Source organism: Phyllobates terribilis, unplaced genomic scaffold, assembly GCF_046119375.1.
Source record: "Phyllobates terribilis strain yellow unplaced genomic scaffold, ASM4611937v1 Scaffold_13__5_contigs__length_258822181, whole genome shotgun sequence".
Lineage (NCBI taxonomy): Eukaryota > Metazoa > Chordata > Amphibia > Anura > Dendrobatidae > Phyllobates > Phyllobates terribilis.
The window spans coordinates 129,837,556-129,855,545 of record NW_027362773.1 but is presented as its reverse complement, the minus strand read 5'-3'; the positions used below and the strand labels follow the sequence as shown (position 1 = coordinate 129,855,545).

Below are 17,990 nucleotides of genomic sequence, written 5' to 3'. Positions count from 1 at the left end.
TCAATTTCTGGTATATATTTTTCACTGCTTGTGTGATCTGTCCTGAAAACTGCCTTGTTTCTCCATGCAATGCTCTGCAGCCTATCAATTTCTGGTATATATTTTTCACTGCTTGTGTGATCTGTCCTGAAAACTGCCTTGTATCTCCATGCAATGCTCTGCAGCCTATCAATTTCTGGTATATATTTTTCACTGCTTGTGTGATCTGTCCTGAAAACTGCCTTGTATCTCCATGCAATGCTCTGCAGCCTATCAATTTCTGGTATATATTTTTCACTGCTTGTGTGATCTATCCTGAAAACTGCCTTGTATCTCCATGCAATGCTCTGCAGCCTATCAATTTCTGGTATATATTTTTCACTGCTTGTGTGATCTGTCCTGAAAACTGCCTTGTATCTCCATGCAATGCTCTGCAGCCTATCAATTTCTGGTATATATTTTTCACTGCTTGTGTGATCTGTCCTGAAAACTGCCTTGTATCTCCATGCAATGCTCTGCAGCCTATCAATTTCTGGTATATATTTTTCACTGCTTGTGTGATCTGTCCTGAAAACTGCCTTGTATTTCCATGCAATGCTCTGCAGCCTATCAATTTCTGGTATATATTTTTCACTGCTTGTGTGATCTGTCCTGAAAACTGCCTTGTATCTCCATGCAACGCTCTGCAGCCTATCAATTTCTGGTATATATTTTTCACTGCTTGTGTGATCTGTCCTGAAAACTGCCTTGTATCTCCATGCAACGCTCTGCAGCCTATCAATTTCTGGTATATATTTTTCACTGCTTGTGTGATCTGTCCTGAAAACTGCCTTGTATCTCCATGCAATGCTCTGCAGCCTATCAATTTCTGGTATATATTTTTCACTGCTTGTGTGATCTGTCCTGAAAACTGCCTTGTATCTCCATGCAATGCTCTGCAGCCTATCAATTTCTGGTATATATTTTTCACTGCTTGTGTGATCTGTCCTGAAAACTGCCTTGTATCTCCATGCAATGCTCTGCAGCCTATCAATTTCTGGTATATATTTTTCACTGCTTGTGTGATCTGTCCTGAAAACTGCCTTGTATCTCCATGCAATGCTCTGCAGCCTATCAATTTCTGGTATATATTTTTCACTGCTTGTGTGATCTGTCCTGAAAACTGCCTTGTATCTCCATGCAATGCTCTGCAGCCTATCAATTTCTGGTATATATTTTTCACTGCTTGTGTGATCTGTCCTGAAAACTGCCTTGTATCTCCATGCAATGCTCTGCAGCCTATCAATTTCTGGTATATATTTTTCACTGCTTGTGTGATCTGTCCTGAAAACTGCCTTGTATCTCCATGCAATGCTCTGCAGCCTATCAATTTCTGGTATATATTTTTCACTGCTTGTGTGATCTGTCCTGAAAACTGCCTTGTATCTCCATGCAATGCTCTGCAGCCTATCAAATTCTGGTATATATTTTTTCACTCCTCTACCTTTTTTATTCCATGATACTTAAAGGTCATCACACTTACTTTAAGAGTTTATGATCCATGCCGAGTTTGCTAGTCTGTTTTTTTTTTTTTTTTCCCTGCACTTTATGGACTCCTGTTGTCTTTTAAGCTAGTGATTGATTGTTAATGAGTTAAATCTGTGCAGATCTAAGCAGATACGTCCCTATATATTGAGACTTAGTTAAGGGGCAGCATTTATCCGGGGGCATTTATGCATATAGCATTTATGCATACTTTATCGAAGTGCCATAATTTAGCAAAGTGCCCTGGCAGTTAGAAAATGGCAGTTGGACAGGGCAGGAGACAGGTAAGACATGCGAGACAAACCAACAAACTTGCTTCCAGGTCATCTTTTTGGCAAACAGTATTCACCATTTGTATCTGTGCCATTTATTTTCTGGTTGCTACAATCATCCACATTCACCGTTCTCCCACAAATGCGGCACACTTCATCCATATTAATCCCTCACTCCTCTCTTCTCCTATGTACAGTTGTCATGCTCTCTTCACAATGTTATACCACGCAGATCCATTCATTCCCACCATACAACGCAGGAAACGCTCTCACAAATCACTCAATCATCTGCTCACTCTCTGTATCTTCCTTCTATTAGTCGCAGGTGATATTTCTCCTAATCCAGGACCTTCCAGTAATAATAACACTAACTCTTTCCCTGTTACATTCAGAAACCCTGCTAATCTCATTAATATTCCCTGCATATCTTCTGTCTCATTCAACTGTGCCCTTTGGAATGCACGCTCAGCTTGTAATAAACTCTCTTACATCCATGACTTTTTCCTCTCTAATTCCCTCAACCTTCTGGCTCTCACTGAAACCTGGATCCAGCAGTCGGACACCACCGCCGCTGCAGCTCTCTCCTATGGTGTCCTACACTTTTCTCATACTCCGAGACCTGACAACAGATCAGGTGGAGGTGTTGGTCTGCTTCTTTCAACAAAATGTACTTTTCAGGTTATCCCCCCTGTACCCTCCCTTATCTTCCCGTCCTTTGAGGCCCACACCGTCAGACTCTACCGGCCCTTCTCCCTGCGAGTGGCGGTTGTCTATCGCCCCCCAGGTCCCCCCCCGTCAATTCCTGGATCACTTTGCTGCCTGGCTTACAAATTTTCTATCCTGCGACATCCCCACGATAATCATGGGAGACTTTAACATCCCAATTGGCGATCCTCTTTCCCCATCTGCCACGCATCTTTTATCATTAACCTCCTCCTTCGGCCTTTCACAGCTTGCTAATTCTCCTACACATGAGGACGGGAACACATTGGACCTGATCTTCTCCCGGCTTTGCTCAGTACATGACTTTACTAACTCTCCCCTTCCACTCTCTGACCATAATCTTCTTTCATTCTCTGTCAAGAACTGTGACTCTACTCAAGACACTCCCACCGTCCACACTTATAGAAATTTACGCGCCATTAGCACCCAGAAATTTATAAAAAGGTTGCAATCATCATTGGCCCCAATCTCCTCCCTCTCATGTCCCGACTCTGCATTGAAGCATTATAACAAAATAATGCTATGCGCCCTGGATGAAGCCGCACCTTCTACACAAAGAACAATTCGGCATAGACGGCGACAACCCTGGCACACGCCTCAAACACGTCTTCTCCAGAGGTACTCCAGGTGCGCTGAACGGCTGTGGAGAAAATCAAATCTGCCCGAAGATTTCCTCCACTATAAATTTATGCTGAAAACATATAACTCTGCCCTTCACCTCTCCAAACAAACCTACTTTAACAACCTCATCATCTCACTTTCCAATAATCCTAAACGACTCTTTGACACGTTTCATTCTCTCCTCAATCAAACAGCACAGGCCCCGACCACCGACCTCAGCGCTGACGATCTGGCTAACTATTTCAAAGAAAAAATTGACCATATCCGACAGGAAATTTTCTCCCAATCCCCAAATGTTATGCATGCTCCCCCCCGCCACATTGTATCTTGCTCATTTTCTGACTTCGAACCAGTCACGGAAGATGAAGTGATCAGGCTCCTTGCATCTTCTCGCCCTACCACCTGCACCAGCGACCCTATTCCCTCACATCTCCTTCAGTCCCTTGCTCCAGCTGTCACCTCTCACCTAACTAAAATTTTCAACCTTTCCCTCTCATCTGGTATCTTTCCTTCTTCTTTTAAACACGCCAGCATACATCCATTACTTAAAAAACCATCCCTCGACCAGAACTGCACGGCCAACTACAGACCTGTTTCCAATCTTCCCTTTATCTCTAAACTCCTGGAACGCCTGGTCCACTCCTGTCTAATCCGCTATCTCTCAGACAACTCTCTTCTTGACCCTTTACAATCTGGTTTCCGCTCTTTACATTCTACTGAAACTGCCCTCACTAAAGTCTCTAATGATCTACTAACAGCTAAATCTAATGGTCACTACTCCCTGCTGATTCTCCTGGATCTCTCTGCAGCATTCGACACTGTGGATCATCAGCTCCTCCTCACTATGCTCCGCACTATTGGCCTCAAGGACACGGTTCTCTCCTGGTTCTCCTCTTATCTCTCTGACCGCTCCTTCTCTGTGTCTTTTGCCGGCTCCTCCTCCTCCCTACTTCCTCTTACTGTCGGGGTTCCTCAAGGATCAGTCCTAGGCCCCCTTCTTTTCTCCTTATACACCGCTCCTATTGGACAAACAATCAGTAGATTCGGTTTTCAGTACCATCTCTATGCTGATGACACCCAATTATACACCTCTGCTCCGGACATCACCCCTGCATTACTACAAAAGACCAGTGATTGTCTTTCTGCTGTGTCTAACATTATGTCCTCCCTCTACCTAAAACTGAATCTGTCAAAAACTGAACTACTCGTCTTTCCTCCCTCCATTAATCTACCTGTGCCCGATATTGCCATCTCCGTTTGTGGCTCAACCATTACTCCCCAGCTACAAGCCCGCTGTCTTGGGGTCATTTTTGATTCAGATCTTTCTTTCACTCCTCACATCAAATCACTCGCTCGTTCATGTCATCTACATCTCAAAAACATCTCAAGAATCAGGACTTTTCTCACCTTTGACTCGGCAAAAACTCTTACTGTCGCTCTTATTCATTCTCGTCTTGACTATTGCAACGCTCTACTAATCGGTCTCCCTCTTACTAAACTCTCCCCTCTCCAATCCGTCCTGAACGCAGCAGCCAGGATCATATTCCTTGCCAACCGCTACTCAGATGCCTCTTCCCTGTGCCAGTCATTGCATTGGTTGCCCATCCAATATAGAGTTCATTTTAAACTTATCACGCTTACCCACAAAGCGCTCCATGCTTCAGTACCCCCCTACATCTCCTCCCTTGTCTCAGTCTACCACCCTACACGTGCCCTCCGTTCTGCAAATGACTTGAAACTAAAATCCTCCATAATCCGAACTTCCCACTCCCGTCTCCAAGATTTCTCGCGTGCTGCGCCAATTCTCTGGAATGCACTACCCAGGACAGTTCGATTAATTCCTAATACCCACAGTTTCAAGCGAACCCTAAAAACACATTTCTTTAGACTGGCGTATCACCTAAACACACTCTGTCCATCCCAGCTTTCCCCCATATTAAAATCTTCTTCAACTTCGGGTTCAAACCAACCATGCACATAAAAGCCTCTGTCAGGACTGCACACATACTGGCTGGCGACCAGTCCATGTATTATTATTTATCCTATTCAGTATATCAAGGCTGCATTATACAATATATGTACTTTTTACCTTTTGTGTCTCCCCCACTTCCTCATAGACTGTAAGCTCGCGAGCAGGGCCCTCACTCCTTTCGATATGAGATATGCTTATTCTGTATTGTCTGTATAAGTCCCCCCTAAAATTTGTAAAGTGCTGCGGAATATGTTGGCGCTATAAAAAATAAACTATTATTATTATTATTATTATTATTGTCCGTGTTCATGTGCCATCTGTGTGTATGTATGTGATATCAGTGTGACGTTCGTGTGACATCCGTGTGTTCATGTGCTGGCAGTCTGACACACATGGAATGAAATGCAGAATAGAAATTAAAGAGTGTTAGGTATTAAAGATGTTCAAATACAGATATACAGGGGTGTGAAAAGTGTTTGCCCCCTTCCTGATTTCTTATTCTTTTGCATGCTTGTCACACTTAAATGTTTCAGATCACAAAACAAATTTAAATATTAGACAAAGATAATACAAGTAAACACAAAATGCAGTTTTTAAATGAAGGTCTTTATTATTAAGGGAAAAATAAATCGAAACCTACAGGACCCTGTGTGAAAAAGTGATTGCCCCCCAAACCTAATAACTGGTTGGGCCACCATTAGCAGCAACAACTGCAATCAAACGTTTGCGATAACTGGCAATGAGTCTTTTTACAATGTTCTGGAGGAATTTTGGCCCACTCATCTTTGCAAAATTGTTGTAATTCTGCCACATTGGAGGGTATCCGAGCATGAACCGCCTTTTTAAGGTCATGTCACAGCATCTCAATCAGATTAAGGTCAGGACTTTGACTAGGCCTCTCCAAAGTCTTAATTTTGTTTTTCTTTAGCCATTCAGAGGTGGACTCGCTGTTGTGTCTTGGATCATTGTCCTACTGCATAACCCAAGTGTGCTTCAGCATGAGGTCACAAACAGATACCCGGACATTCTCCTTCAGGATTTTTTGGCAGACAGTAGAATTCATGGTTCCATTTACCACAGCTAATCTTCCAGGTCCTGAAGCAGCAAAACAGCCCCAAAGCATCACTCTTCTACCACCGTATTTTACTGTTGGTATGATGTTCCTTTTCTGAAATGTTGTGTTACTTCTACGCCAGATATAATGTGACATACACTTTCCAAAAAGTTCACCTTTTGTCTCGTCAGTCCACAGAGAATTCTCCCAACAGTCTTGGCGATCATAAAGATGTTTTCTGGCAAAACTGAGATGAGCCTTTGTGTTCAGCAGTGGTTTTCATCTTGGAACTCTGCCATGCATGCCATTTTTACCCAGTCTCTTTCTTATGGTAGCATTATGAATGCTCTGACCTTACATGAGGAAAGTAAGGCCTATAGTTCTTTGGATGTTGTTGTTGTTGGGTCTTTTGTGACCTCTTGGATGAGTCGTCGCTGTGCTCTTGAGGTAATTTTGGTCGGCCAGCCACTCTTGGGAAGGTTCACCACTGTTCTATATTTTCACCATTTGAGGATAAAGGCTCTCACTGTGGTTCACTGAAGTCCCAAAGCTTGAGAAATGGATTTATAACCTTTTCCAGACTGATAGATCTCAATTACTTTGTTTCTCATTTGTTCTTGAATTTCTTTTGGTTGTAGCATAATGTTTAGCTTTTGAGAATCTTTTGGTCTACTTCACTTTGTCGGTCAGGTGCTAATTAATTTCTTGATTGAGAACAGGTGTGGCAGTAATCAGGCCTGTGTGTGGCTAGGGAAATTGTACTCAGCTTCGCAAAAGTTTGATAAACTACAGTTAATTTATGTTTTAAATGAGGGGGGGGGGAATCACTTTTTCACACAGGGCCCTGTAGGTTTTGGATTTCTTTTTCCCTTAATAATAGAGACCTTCATTTAAAAACTGCATTTTGTGTTTACTTGTGTTATCTTTGTCTAATATTTAAATTTGTTTTGTGATCTGAAATATTTGAGTGTGACAAACATGCAAAATAATAAGAAATCAGGTAGGGGGCAAACACTTTTCACACCACTGTAGATAGTGATGAGGAACATGATAGATAGATAGATAGATAGATACATAGATACATAGATACATAGAAATATGTCAGTGTGCTATATAAACAATGCTTTGTTTGTTTTTTTAAATAAATAAATACATTTTTTTTAAAAATGGTGAGGGCTCCCGCGTAATTTTCATAACCAACAGAGGGAAAACCGACTGCTGGGGGCTGATGTTAATAATCTGGAAAAGGGGCCAATGTCCCTAAAGGTTCCCAGGCTATTAATAACAGCTCACAACTGTTTTCTTAGCTGTTGTTTATTTTATGGGGGGACCCCAGAAAAAAATTATGTAGTGTCCCCCCATAATTTCAAACCAGCAAAGGCTAAACAAACAGCTGTGGACTGATATTAATAGCCTAGGAAGGGGCCAGGGATATTGGCCCCCTCCCAGGCTAAGAACATCAGCCTTCAGCCACTCCAGAAATGGTGCATCAATAAGATGTGCCAAATCTGGCGCTTAGCCTCGCTCTATCCACTTGCCCTGGTGTGTTGGCAAGCGGGGTAATAGGGCTGGGGTTGATGTCCGCTGTTTTATGGCTGCTGACTCCAAGCCCAGGGGTTAGTAATGGAGAGGCATCTATAAGATGCCCCTGTTACTAACACCATAGTCAGATGAAATAAAAACACACAGTGAAAATGTCCTTTAATGAAATAAACACACACAATCATTTATTAGAAAGAAACACTCCCCATCCTCTTTTACCTATTTATTAGTGTAAAATAACAAAAACAAAACACCATATGCCTTACCTACCCGCCGATTATCCATTTGTCCCATGATGAGACCAGCTCTGCTTCATCTGAATGCCTTGCTGAACAGTGGCATGATGCGATCGTTCAGCCTGGCATCCAAGAGACACTGAGCTGAGTGTCAGTTTCAGTGACCTGCGGTGATGTAATCGAGGTTACTGCAGGACATATGCTGCAGTTCCCACGGGCTGCTCAGTGTGAGCGACCCAATAAACTGAAGAGAAATTTCTCATGGTGCTAGCGGTGACGTCATGAAGGTTACCGCAGTTCATCGGCTGGCTTGCACTGCGAATGCGGCTGCATGTGACTTGTGGTAACCTCAATGACGTTCCTGCAGGTCACTGAAGCCGCGCTTTGACGCTGAGCTCATTGTTTCTTGGACTCAAGGCTGAGCGGTCAAATCATGCCACCGCCCAGCCATGAAATCCAGATGAAGCAGAGCTGGACTCATCATTGGACAAATGGATTATCAGCAGACAGGTGAGGAATACGGTGTTTTATTTTTTTTTATTTTAAACTAATAAATGGGAAAAATAGGATGGGGAGTGTTTATTTCAAATAAAGGACTTTACTCGGTGTCTGTGTCTTTATTACATTTTACTATGGGGTTAGTAATCGTTGCGTCTTATAGAAGCTGCTCCATTACTAACCCCTGGGCTTGATGTCAGCGGCTACAAAACAACTGACATCAACCCCAACCCTATTACCCCACGTACCACCGCATCAGAGCAAGTGGGAAGAGTGAAGCTAAGAGCCAGATTTGGCACATCTTATTGATGCGCCATTTCTGGGGTGGCTGAGGTCTGATGTTCTTAGCCTGGGAGGGGAGCCAATATCCCTGGCCCCTTCCCAGGCTATTGATATCAGTCAGCAGCTGTTTGTTTAGCTTTTGCTGGTTTGAAATTATGGAGGGACCCTACATCATTGTTTTTATGGGATTCCCCCATAACATAACCTGTAAAGGCTAAGCAAACAGCTGTGGGCTTTATGTCAATGGCCATAAAAAAGCTGACATCAACCCCAACCCTGTTACCCCACTTACCACTGCACGAGAGCAAGTAGGAAGAGCGAGGCTAAGCACCAGATTTGGTGCATTTTATTGATATGCCATTTCTGGGGCCATTGAGGGCTGATGTTATTAGCCTGTGAGGGGGGCCAATATCCATGGCCCTTTCCCAGGCTATTAATATCAGCCCACAGTTGTCTGTTTAGCATTTGCTGGTTAAGATTTATAGGGGGACCCTACGTAATTTTTTTGTGGGGTTGCCCTGTAAACTAACCAGTAAAGGCTAAGCTGTGAGCTGTTATTAATAGCCTGGGAACCTTTAGGGCTAATGGCACCTTTCCAAGATTATTAACATCAGCCCCCAGTGGTCAGTTTTCCCTCTGCTGGTTATGAAAATTACGCGAAAGCCCATGCTGTTTTTTTGATTTATTTATTACACGCTAGACACACACCGGCTGCTAACTACAACTATCATCAGCGTCGCCTGCTCTCGCAGATCTTAGGGAGAGCATACGACAATGATGACAGTTGTAGTTAGCGATATACACACATGCTGGCCGCTGACTACAACTATCATCAGAGTCGCCTGCTCTCGCTGATCGCAGGGAGACTAGGCGACAATGATGACAATTGCCTTCAGCACCGGGCAGAAAAGCGCAGACTGTACGACTTATCCCATGCGTCGGTACATGTCACGCTGATGTCTTCAGTGTGAATGTGTGTGGCACGCATTTTGTCCGTGGTGCAGGAAAAAAACTGACATGTCTGTGGATTTTTCACACAGACACAAGGTCCTTGTGAAAAACCTGCCATGTGTGCACCACCATTGAATACAATGGGGGTGCGTATGTCCATATTTGCAGTCCTTAAAAAGCAGACCACACACGGACATGAAAAACAACAACAGACATAAGCAGCAACTAGGAGTTGATATTAAACAGATGAAACATGTAAAGAAGGACTTTCTAAAAGCTTAATAGCTTTTAAAGTTGAAGGTAGGCATAATTCCATCGAGTTCATCCTGTAACCTAACATGTTGATCCAGAGGAAGGCAAAACCATTATTGAGCAGGTGCTAATTGCCTTATATTAGGGGAAAAATTCCTTCCCGACACCACATACGGCAATCAGACTAGTTCCCTGGATCGCTGCCCCATCACAGAATCTCGTGCCCATAACTTGTAATATTATATTTTTTAAGAAAGGCAAACCTTCTTTCCTCTAGAAATAGAAGATGCCCCCTTGTCACTGTTGCAGGCTTAAGTGTAAAAAGACCTTTAGAAAGATCTCTGTACCATCCCTTCATAATCTGAACACATGAGCTAGAGATGGCTGGAGACCGCACAGAATGCCACCAAGGGTCGCATGTGGTCCCCGAGGTGCAGGTTGTGCACCTCCGGACTATAGTATATTATTCTTCACCTATGCAATGCTTGTTTCATTGATTTCATAAATATCAAAGAATAAAAAATAAATTAAAAACATATAAATATGAGGATGATCATTTGCCTTTATTTCCCTCCCTGTATGTGGGAGATACAAGATGCAAAACAGGTCTGTCCAAGGATGAGCGTCTGTCCTTAGACATCTTCGGGAGTGAGAAATTAGTTTAGAAGGGCAGTGACAAAAGTTTTTGAAGTTAAGCTATTAACCACTAGATTGTTAGGAAATTACCTGAATTACATACTCCATAATACATTGATTATTTTTTGTCTATCCTAAGAGTCAGCAAGTGGGCAGCACCTTTGGTTTTCCAATACAAGCTGAAGATGCTGATGGGGATACCCTCTACTATGAGCTATTTGCTGAAGATAGGGTAAGTGGAACAAGAAATATTTGCAATTCTTCAGCATTTCATTTTTGGCAGTATTCCATTTTCATGATGTTTAAGGGTTCGTTCACACTTGCGTATAAAAACAAAAAATCGGTCCCATTCTCATCCAGGAGAGTGGGACGATTTTTTTGTGCTGTCCGTATACAATCCGTTTTTTAACTCAGCAGCTATTCATCATTTACAGGACAATTTAAAGCTACCCATGCTACAGAATTGTAATGTATGCATCAAAATCAGATGCCATACTGATGGTCCATATAGCATCCAATTTTTTTTCTGCCTTCCATACTACAGGTCCTGAGTGTGAGTTTTGGCTGTGACAAGTTAAAAAAGTAGTTTGAGAATTAAATACTTAGAGGCAACCAGTGAGCACAGACAGAGGGTCCCACCCCTGAGGAGCTGTGAGAACATATTATAGGAGTGTACTGTGTAATACAGGCCTGTAAATAAAGAGCAGTGTGCCCGGGCAGACAGTCTACCGGCACAGATCAGCTCTCTGTGAACACCGGCCCTCTTACCTGGCTACTTCATCTGATGGGTGCTGTTTTTCGATGAGTGTACAGGTTTCAATTGGGTAAGTGCCCTACCGAGCAAGTATGACTCACGTGCCACAGAGCATTTGTGCCATAGGTTGCTAACCTGTATTCTAGAACAAACAATAAAAATTATACCTAGTTAGTATTAATTGATGCCCCCTATGTACATCCAGCAGTGTCACTATGTGGGGAAAATCTGAAGAAGCTGCAATGCTTAAAGGGAATCTGTCACCAGGTTTTTGCTACCCCATCTGAGAGCAGCATATTGTAAGGGCAGAGATCCTGATTCCAGTGATGTGTCATTTATTGGGCTACTTGCTGCAGTTTTGATAGAATGACAGTTTTATCTGCGTCAGATCTAGCAGTTCTCAGAATGCTGAGCTCTGTATAACTCCCCCCCCCCACACCACTGATTAGCAGCTTTATGTGTACACTGTGAATAGGCAGAAAGTAGCCATTCGGTGGTGGGGGTGGGCTTATACAGAGCTCATGAATATGGAAGACTACATGGCAGAAGTTATACTAGTCCTCTAGTAATAATCATTCGCAGATAAAACTGTGATTTTATCAAAACTACAGCAAGCAGCCCAGAAAGTGACACATCACTGGAATCAGGGTCTCGATCTCTACATTATACTGCTCTCAGATTAGGTGGTAACAACCTACTGACAGATTCCCTTTAAACAGCATTATGGCCCCCCGCGTTAAAGAAGTGGTGGACGTACCCCATAGATTTGTAAGTGAAGTGATATCCTGGCATCCATTATTTTAGTGGGAACACCTTTGAGCAGAAAAATGAATATTATTATTAGTGTATTACTATTTGCCTTTTACTAATTATGTTTTTTCACTCGATAATAGGATACTGCTGATTATTTTAGACTGTCCTCTGTCACCTATCCACTGTTAGTAGTGAACAAAGCTCTGGATTATGACCTCCACCCCCAAGTACGGATGAATCTTACTGCACGGGTAAGTTGATTTCTTGATCAATACAGTCAGCCACAGTCTTTGTACAGTGACCAGGTGATATTATTAAAGGGGTTGTCCACTACATTGGAGTCTTACCTATTCCATACTAGTCTTTTATTTACTAAACTGGTTTTTATTTTCATATCTTTTTTTGGGTGTATTTCTACTGAACGCATCATCCGTTTTTATCTAGGACACTGAAATTCCTGGAGATTATCCCAGTTTCACAGCCACAACATCAATAATTATTGATATTGGTGATGCAGATGATAAACCGCCTTTCTTCCAGCCTTGCAGAATAATCGGGAACAAAATTTGCATTAGTGATGGATACAGAACTAGTGTGACCCGCTCAGAAGCTACAGTAAGTGTGCGGATGACACAAGGGGTTTTTTTACTGATTCTTGTTCTCTGAACTTCAGTTGAATACTGCTAAACTTTCTGAAATATTTTGCTTACATATATGGATACAGTAGCTGAAGTACAAACTATATACTCTACCCATGGTTGTCATAAAATTGAGATATTGTAAAAGCTAAGTGATTTTCAATACATGCTAACAATCCAATTATTTTGAGAACGTGAGAGCCATTTATTGCATATCAGGCACCGACAACTCTTAGGAGAATTGGAGTTTCCAGATAACTATCTGTTTTACCTGTTGAGAAGAGAGCATAAATATATGGTGCAGGGGTTTACGATCTCAATTAGCCACTTGGATACATGTGGCACAGGGTTTAATATCAAAACAGCATGTAGTTTATTGTAGATTATAAACTGTACAGCTTCAAAATGAAAACAGCTTTCTTCAGTATCAATGGATATCATAAACAGTCATTTTGTTCAAGTAGAATGAAACAACATAAATGTAGCCTCACCAACCTCGGTATTCCCAGCAGCAGCTCACACTTTCGTTAAACGCGGTTGTGACACCTCTACTCAGAAAGCCCGTGTTTTACCCTGGGTGTTGGGGGACTCGGTGTCGGGCCCTGTGTTGAAGAGATGGGATGCAGCCGTGGCCCGGGCCCGACCCATGCTCAGGGCCGTCACATTAGAAAGAGATGGTGTGGGCTTGTCCGGGTTGAGTGGCTGATTAACGACTACGCCACCTGTGGTGTCTGGTGAAGGGCCACCAGCGCCGCTAGCAGTCCGCTGAGGCCCGGTGCCGTGGCGGCTAAAGTTATTACTGCTCCCCACAGGCGGATCAAGGCCTCAGGGCAGACAAACAGGATGAAGGGGGGTAGCAGTAGCGCGCGAAGTACGGGCACCGCGTCGCGTGGTATGGCGCGTAAAGAACAGTCCGGAGGCCATAGGGGTGAATTTCCAAGGCTTTACTCACTCAGAGATATTAGCGGGAAGGCGACTCCCTGCTCCTCGCGGAGTCCTGCGGCCACCAGGGACGGGGGTCCGACTACCTCCGAGGAAGTCCAGTGTTCGGTAGCGACCCTACACCAGAGTGTTCCTGCACTACAGACTTCACCCTTTCCCGTCTGTGCGTGTGTGGATAGGCCGGGTCTCCCTCTGAGCTCCTCTCAGGACTAGGGCACGGGTGGCAATTCCTCTCCATCCGATGCCCGGTGGGATCCTCAGGGCCTAACCGGGCTTTCCCGTCCAGGACATAGAGTACAAGGTCGGGTGTCGGGGGCCGGTGCCCCTCTTGCAGCCGGAATCCCTCTGAATAGATCAGGTAGGCGAGGACAGGTGGCGTACTCCGCTCCGTCTGCATCCTCCCCGGGACCCATTTGCTGGGGAGCCACACTCTAAAGCTCCCGGGCCTTCTTGATCCTGGTCCTCGGCCGGGTTGAGACATTCCTTGTCTGCAACCTACCTCTCGTCACAAAGATCGGGGTACGAGGGCTGTGTCCCATGCCGGTGCAGGCCCACACAGGATCTGCGCTCCCGGAGGGAAGTCACATTACACACAGTATTTTGACAGCACAGTGACAGCCGACAGACTAGCAAAGGCTAGACCAAAGGACCAGCGAAGAACCGACTAACAAGGACCAAAAAGACCAAGATCTAAGTTGGCATTCTATTAAATAAGAAATTTGAAGTGTAACCAACTAGTTGTTCCTCCACCCACACCCACTAACTGGTTCCTACCACTTTGTGTTCCCCAGTCTCCCTGTAACCAGGGGAGCAGCACCTAGTGCATACTAGCTCCCTCTGGTGGAAATGTGGTGTTGGATGCAAAAGGCTAGGTCACAACCATCACACTGGCCTTACCTCAGAGGAGGAACACCACACTCCATTGGAGAAGTGCAGCATTCCTGTGGCGGTCGAACCCTCAGGGGCGCCACATTCCCCCCTGGTAAAACACAGCACGTCCACGGGCTGCAAAGGAAGTAACACCCAGGAAATTTTCTTTTTATAATAACAAAACTATCATCCCTTTATGGGAGGCACATTTCTTAAGCGTTGCATAACAAGGTATAAAAGTGTAAAAGTGCAAAAGTACAAAATTATAAAAGTATAAAGCATAAATTAGGACAAGAGACTTTTGATAATGGCAGCAGACTGGTTAAGAGTGGTGACGATCAGTTCAGTAGCAAGAGGGACCTGCCCTAAACCCTCTACGTGGGCCCTGGGGTGGCTGCAGGGCATGAAGATCCAGAGATGGACCTCCACATGAGCCACTCCAGACAGGTTTTGCTTCTGAGGTCTGAGGTAGAAGAAGAGGCACGGTTTTGCATAAAACCAATAGGAAGCACCTAAATAGATGCATAACTATATACAAACACAGTCCGCCGCCTGCCATAGTCCGCAGGGACCAAAGTCTCTGTAAACAGGGGGAAAACATAAAATAGCAGCATTCAACTTAAAACTTTAACAACAGCAGCAGCCGGGGGCTGCTTTAGACCTCGGGCTCTCTTCTTGGAAAAGGCTCATTCCTCCCGACGGAGGCTAGCTGGTCACCTGAGGCTGAGGGCGGGGTGGCGTTGCTCCCAGACACTTTGTGGACGTCCAGGGCGTACCACCCACGCTCCCCCTGGTGGCGAGAGAAAGTCACTGTGTCGCCCGGGAGGAGGTTCCGACCGGGGTGTCCCTTCTTGAGGCGCGGCTCGACGTCCCGCCAGCTGACGAACACATCGTCCTGGAACTGGGGACACCGGATGAACCCCCACCCCGCCTTATGATGAAATCGGACGGCTTGGCCTTCGTACCGGGGACTGGGACGAGAGGCCTCCTCCTGACGCGCCCGAGTCTTTGCATCTTTGGTCCTGACCTCGAGGCGCTCGCAGCGCTGCTCCCGCCGACGCTGCTCCCTTGCGAGCTGGAAGATCTGGTCGCTGCACCACTGGCTCCTCCTTCGCGTTTCAAACCGGGTCTCCCGAGGGAAGCCCATTAGGTCACCCCCCTGATTTTCCCAGGCCCACTCCTCAGCCTCGGGCCAGGTTACTGCTGGTGCGGGTAGCGGGGTAAGGACGGGTTGCTGCGAGTCCTCTGTAGACGCGGACCAGTCTGGGTTGGAGCCGGTAGTTTCCTCGGCAGCTTCAGGCACCTCCGTATGAGGGTTTGGGCGGCATCGCAGGTCCCCACCGATGGCTGCCGATTGCAGCTCTGGAGCTAACGCTTGGTCCCAGGTGACCGCGTGGGGAACTAAGTACTCCGACATGAGGTCCAGAATAGTCACAGTTGGCTCTGCAGCTGGGGCAGGGGTTGCACACTCACCCTCCGCGAGGTCACCCTCGACCTCTGTCACCGAGTCGACTTGTCCTGGGACCTCAACTCCTTGGCGGCGGTCCCGGATATGCAGCAGCATCTCCTCCCGCCACGCCGCCGTCGCCACCTCCTGGGCCTCTTTCTGCCTTCTTAGGAGTTCTGGAGCTTCTTGATGGAGAAATGCAATATCTCCCGGGGTCAACACGCTGCCGCCTTGCTCTCTGCCGGGTGAAGGGCCTGAACCGGGTTCAGTAGATGCGTGGTCTTGTTCCCCAGAGGCATCCATGTCTGCCTCCGTTGACTGCCAAGCTCCGACTGCCATGGCCGCACATTGTTCCTTTGCTTCTTCCTCCTCTTTCGGGGCGGGTCCTGGGCGGAATGCTGACAGGCCCGCCTTCGTTCAGCCCATCCAGTTTGACAGGCATTACCCCGCGGACAGTCTCTGATGGAAGGGGCAATCCACATTTTTGGCGCCAAGCGGGAGCCCAGCCCACGATGGGAGGCGTTCAAAGACAGTCTTTTCACAGCATTATGGCGCTTGTTCTTCTTGGGCGGGCGCCATTTTAAGTGTAAAACAACAGTTCAAGGTGTAAGGCACACAGTACCCGATAGCAATGGGCACTCTTCTCCGTTGCCGCGGGCACGATATCCTGCCGACTACGCCAGGTTGTGACGCCTCTACTCAGAAAGCCCGTGTTTTACCCTGGGTGTTGGGGGACTCGGTGTCGGGCCCTGTGTTGAAGAGATGGGATGCAGCCGTGGCCCGGGCCCGACCCGTGCTCAGGGCCGTCACATTAGAAAGAGATGGTGTGGGCTTGTCCGGGTTGAGTGGCTGATTAACGACTACGCCACCTGTGGTGTCTGGTGAAGGGCCACCAGCGCCGCTAGCAGTCCGCTGAGGCCCGGTGCCGTGGCGGCTAAAATTATTACTGCTCCCCACAGGCGGAGCAAGGCCGCAGGTCAGACAAACAGGATGAAGGGGGGTAGCAGTAGCGCGGGGAGTACAGGCACCGCGTCGAGTGGTATGGCGCGTAATGAACAGTCCAGAGGCCATAGGGGTGAACTTCCAAGGCTTTACTCACTCAGAGATATTAGCGGGAAGGCGACTTCCTGCTCCTCGCGGAGTCCTGCGGCCACCAGGGATGGGGGTCCGACTACCTCCGAGGAAGTCCAGTGTTCGGTAGCGACCCTACACCAGAGTGTTCCTGCACTACAGACTTCACCCTTTCCCGTCTGTGCGTGTGTGGATAGGCCGGGTCTCCCTCTGAGCTCCTCTCAGGACTAGGGCACGGGTGGCAATTCCTCTCCATCCGATGCCCGGTGGGATCCTCAGGGCCTAACCGGGCTTTCCCATCCAGGACATAGAGTACAAGGTCAGGTGTCGGGGGCCAGTACCCCTCTTGCAGCCTGAATCCCTCTGAATAGATCAAGTAAGCGAGGACAGGTGGCGTACTCCGCTCCGTCTGCATCCTCCCCGGGACCCATTTGCTGGGGAGCCACACTCTAAAGCTCCCGGGCCTTTTTGATCCTGGTCCTCGGCCGGGTTGAGACATTCCTTGTCTGCAACCTACCTCTCGTCCCATGGCCAGGGTATGAGGGCTGTGTCCCTTGCCGGTGCAGGCCCACACAGGATCTGCGCTCCCGGAGGGAAGTCACATTACACACAGTATTTTGACAGCACAGTGACAGCCGACAGACTAGCAAAGGCTAGACCAAAGGACCAGCGAAGAACCGACTAACAAGGACCAAAAAGACCAAGATCTAAGATGGCATTCTATTAAATAAGAAATTTGAAGTGTAACCAACTAGTTGTTCCTCCACCCACACCCACTAACTGGTTCCTACCACTTTGTGTTCCCCAGTCTCCCTGTAACCAGGGGAGCAGCACCTAGTGCATACTAGCTCCCTCTGGTGGAAATGTGGTGTTGGATGCAAAAGGCTAGGTCACAACCATCACACTGGCCTTACCTCAGAGGAGGAACACGATATTCCATTGGAGAAGTGCAGCATTCCTGTGGCGGTCGAAC

At 46.3% G+C, this 17,990-nt stretch overlaps 1 protein-coding gene across 15 annotated transcripts in view; it reads left to right on the top strand.

Annotated features, from left to right (window-relative positions):
* CDHR5 (cadherin related family member 5) overlaps positions 1 to 17,990 on the top strand; it is a 113,785-nt gene that overhangs the window by 43,223 nt on the left and 52,572 nt on the right. For all 15 annotated transcript variants that reach the window (XM_073658648.1, XM_073658655.1, XM_073658654.1 and 12 more), the window contains exons 5-7: positions 10,682 to 10,774; positions 12,190 to 12,300; positions 12,494 to 12,664. In XM_073658648.1, the coding sequence (XP_073514749.1) occupies positions 10,682 to 10,774; positions 12,190 to 12,300; positions 12,494 to 12,664 (375 nt within the window). The remainder of the gene's footprint in view (positions 1 to 10,681; positions 10,775 to 12,189; positions 12,301 to 12,493; positions 12,665 to 17,990) is intronic.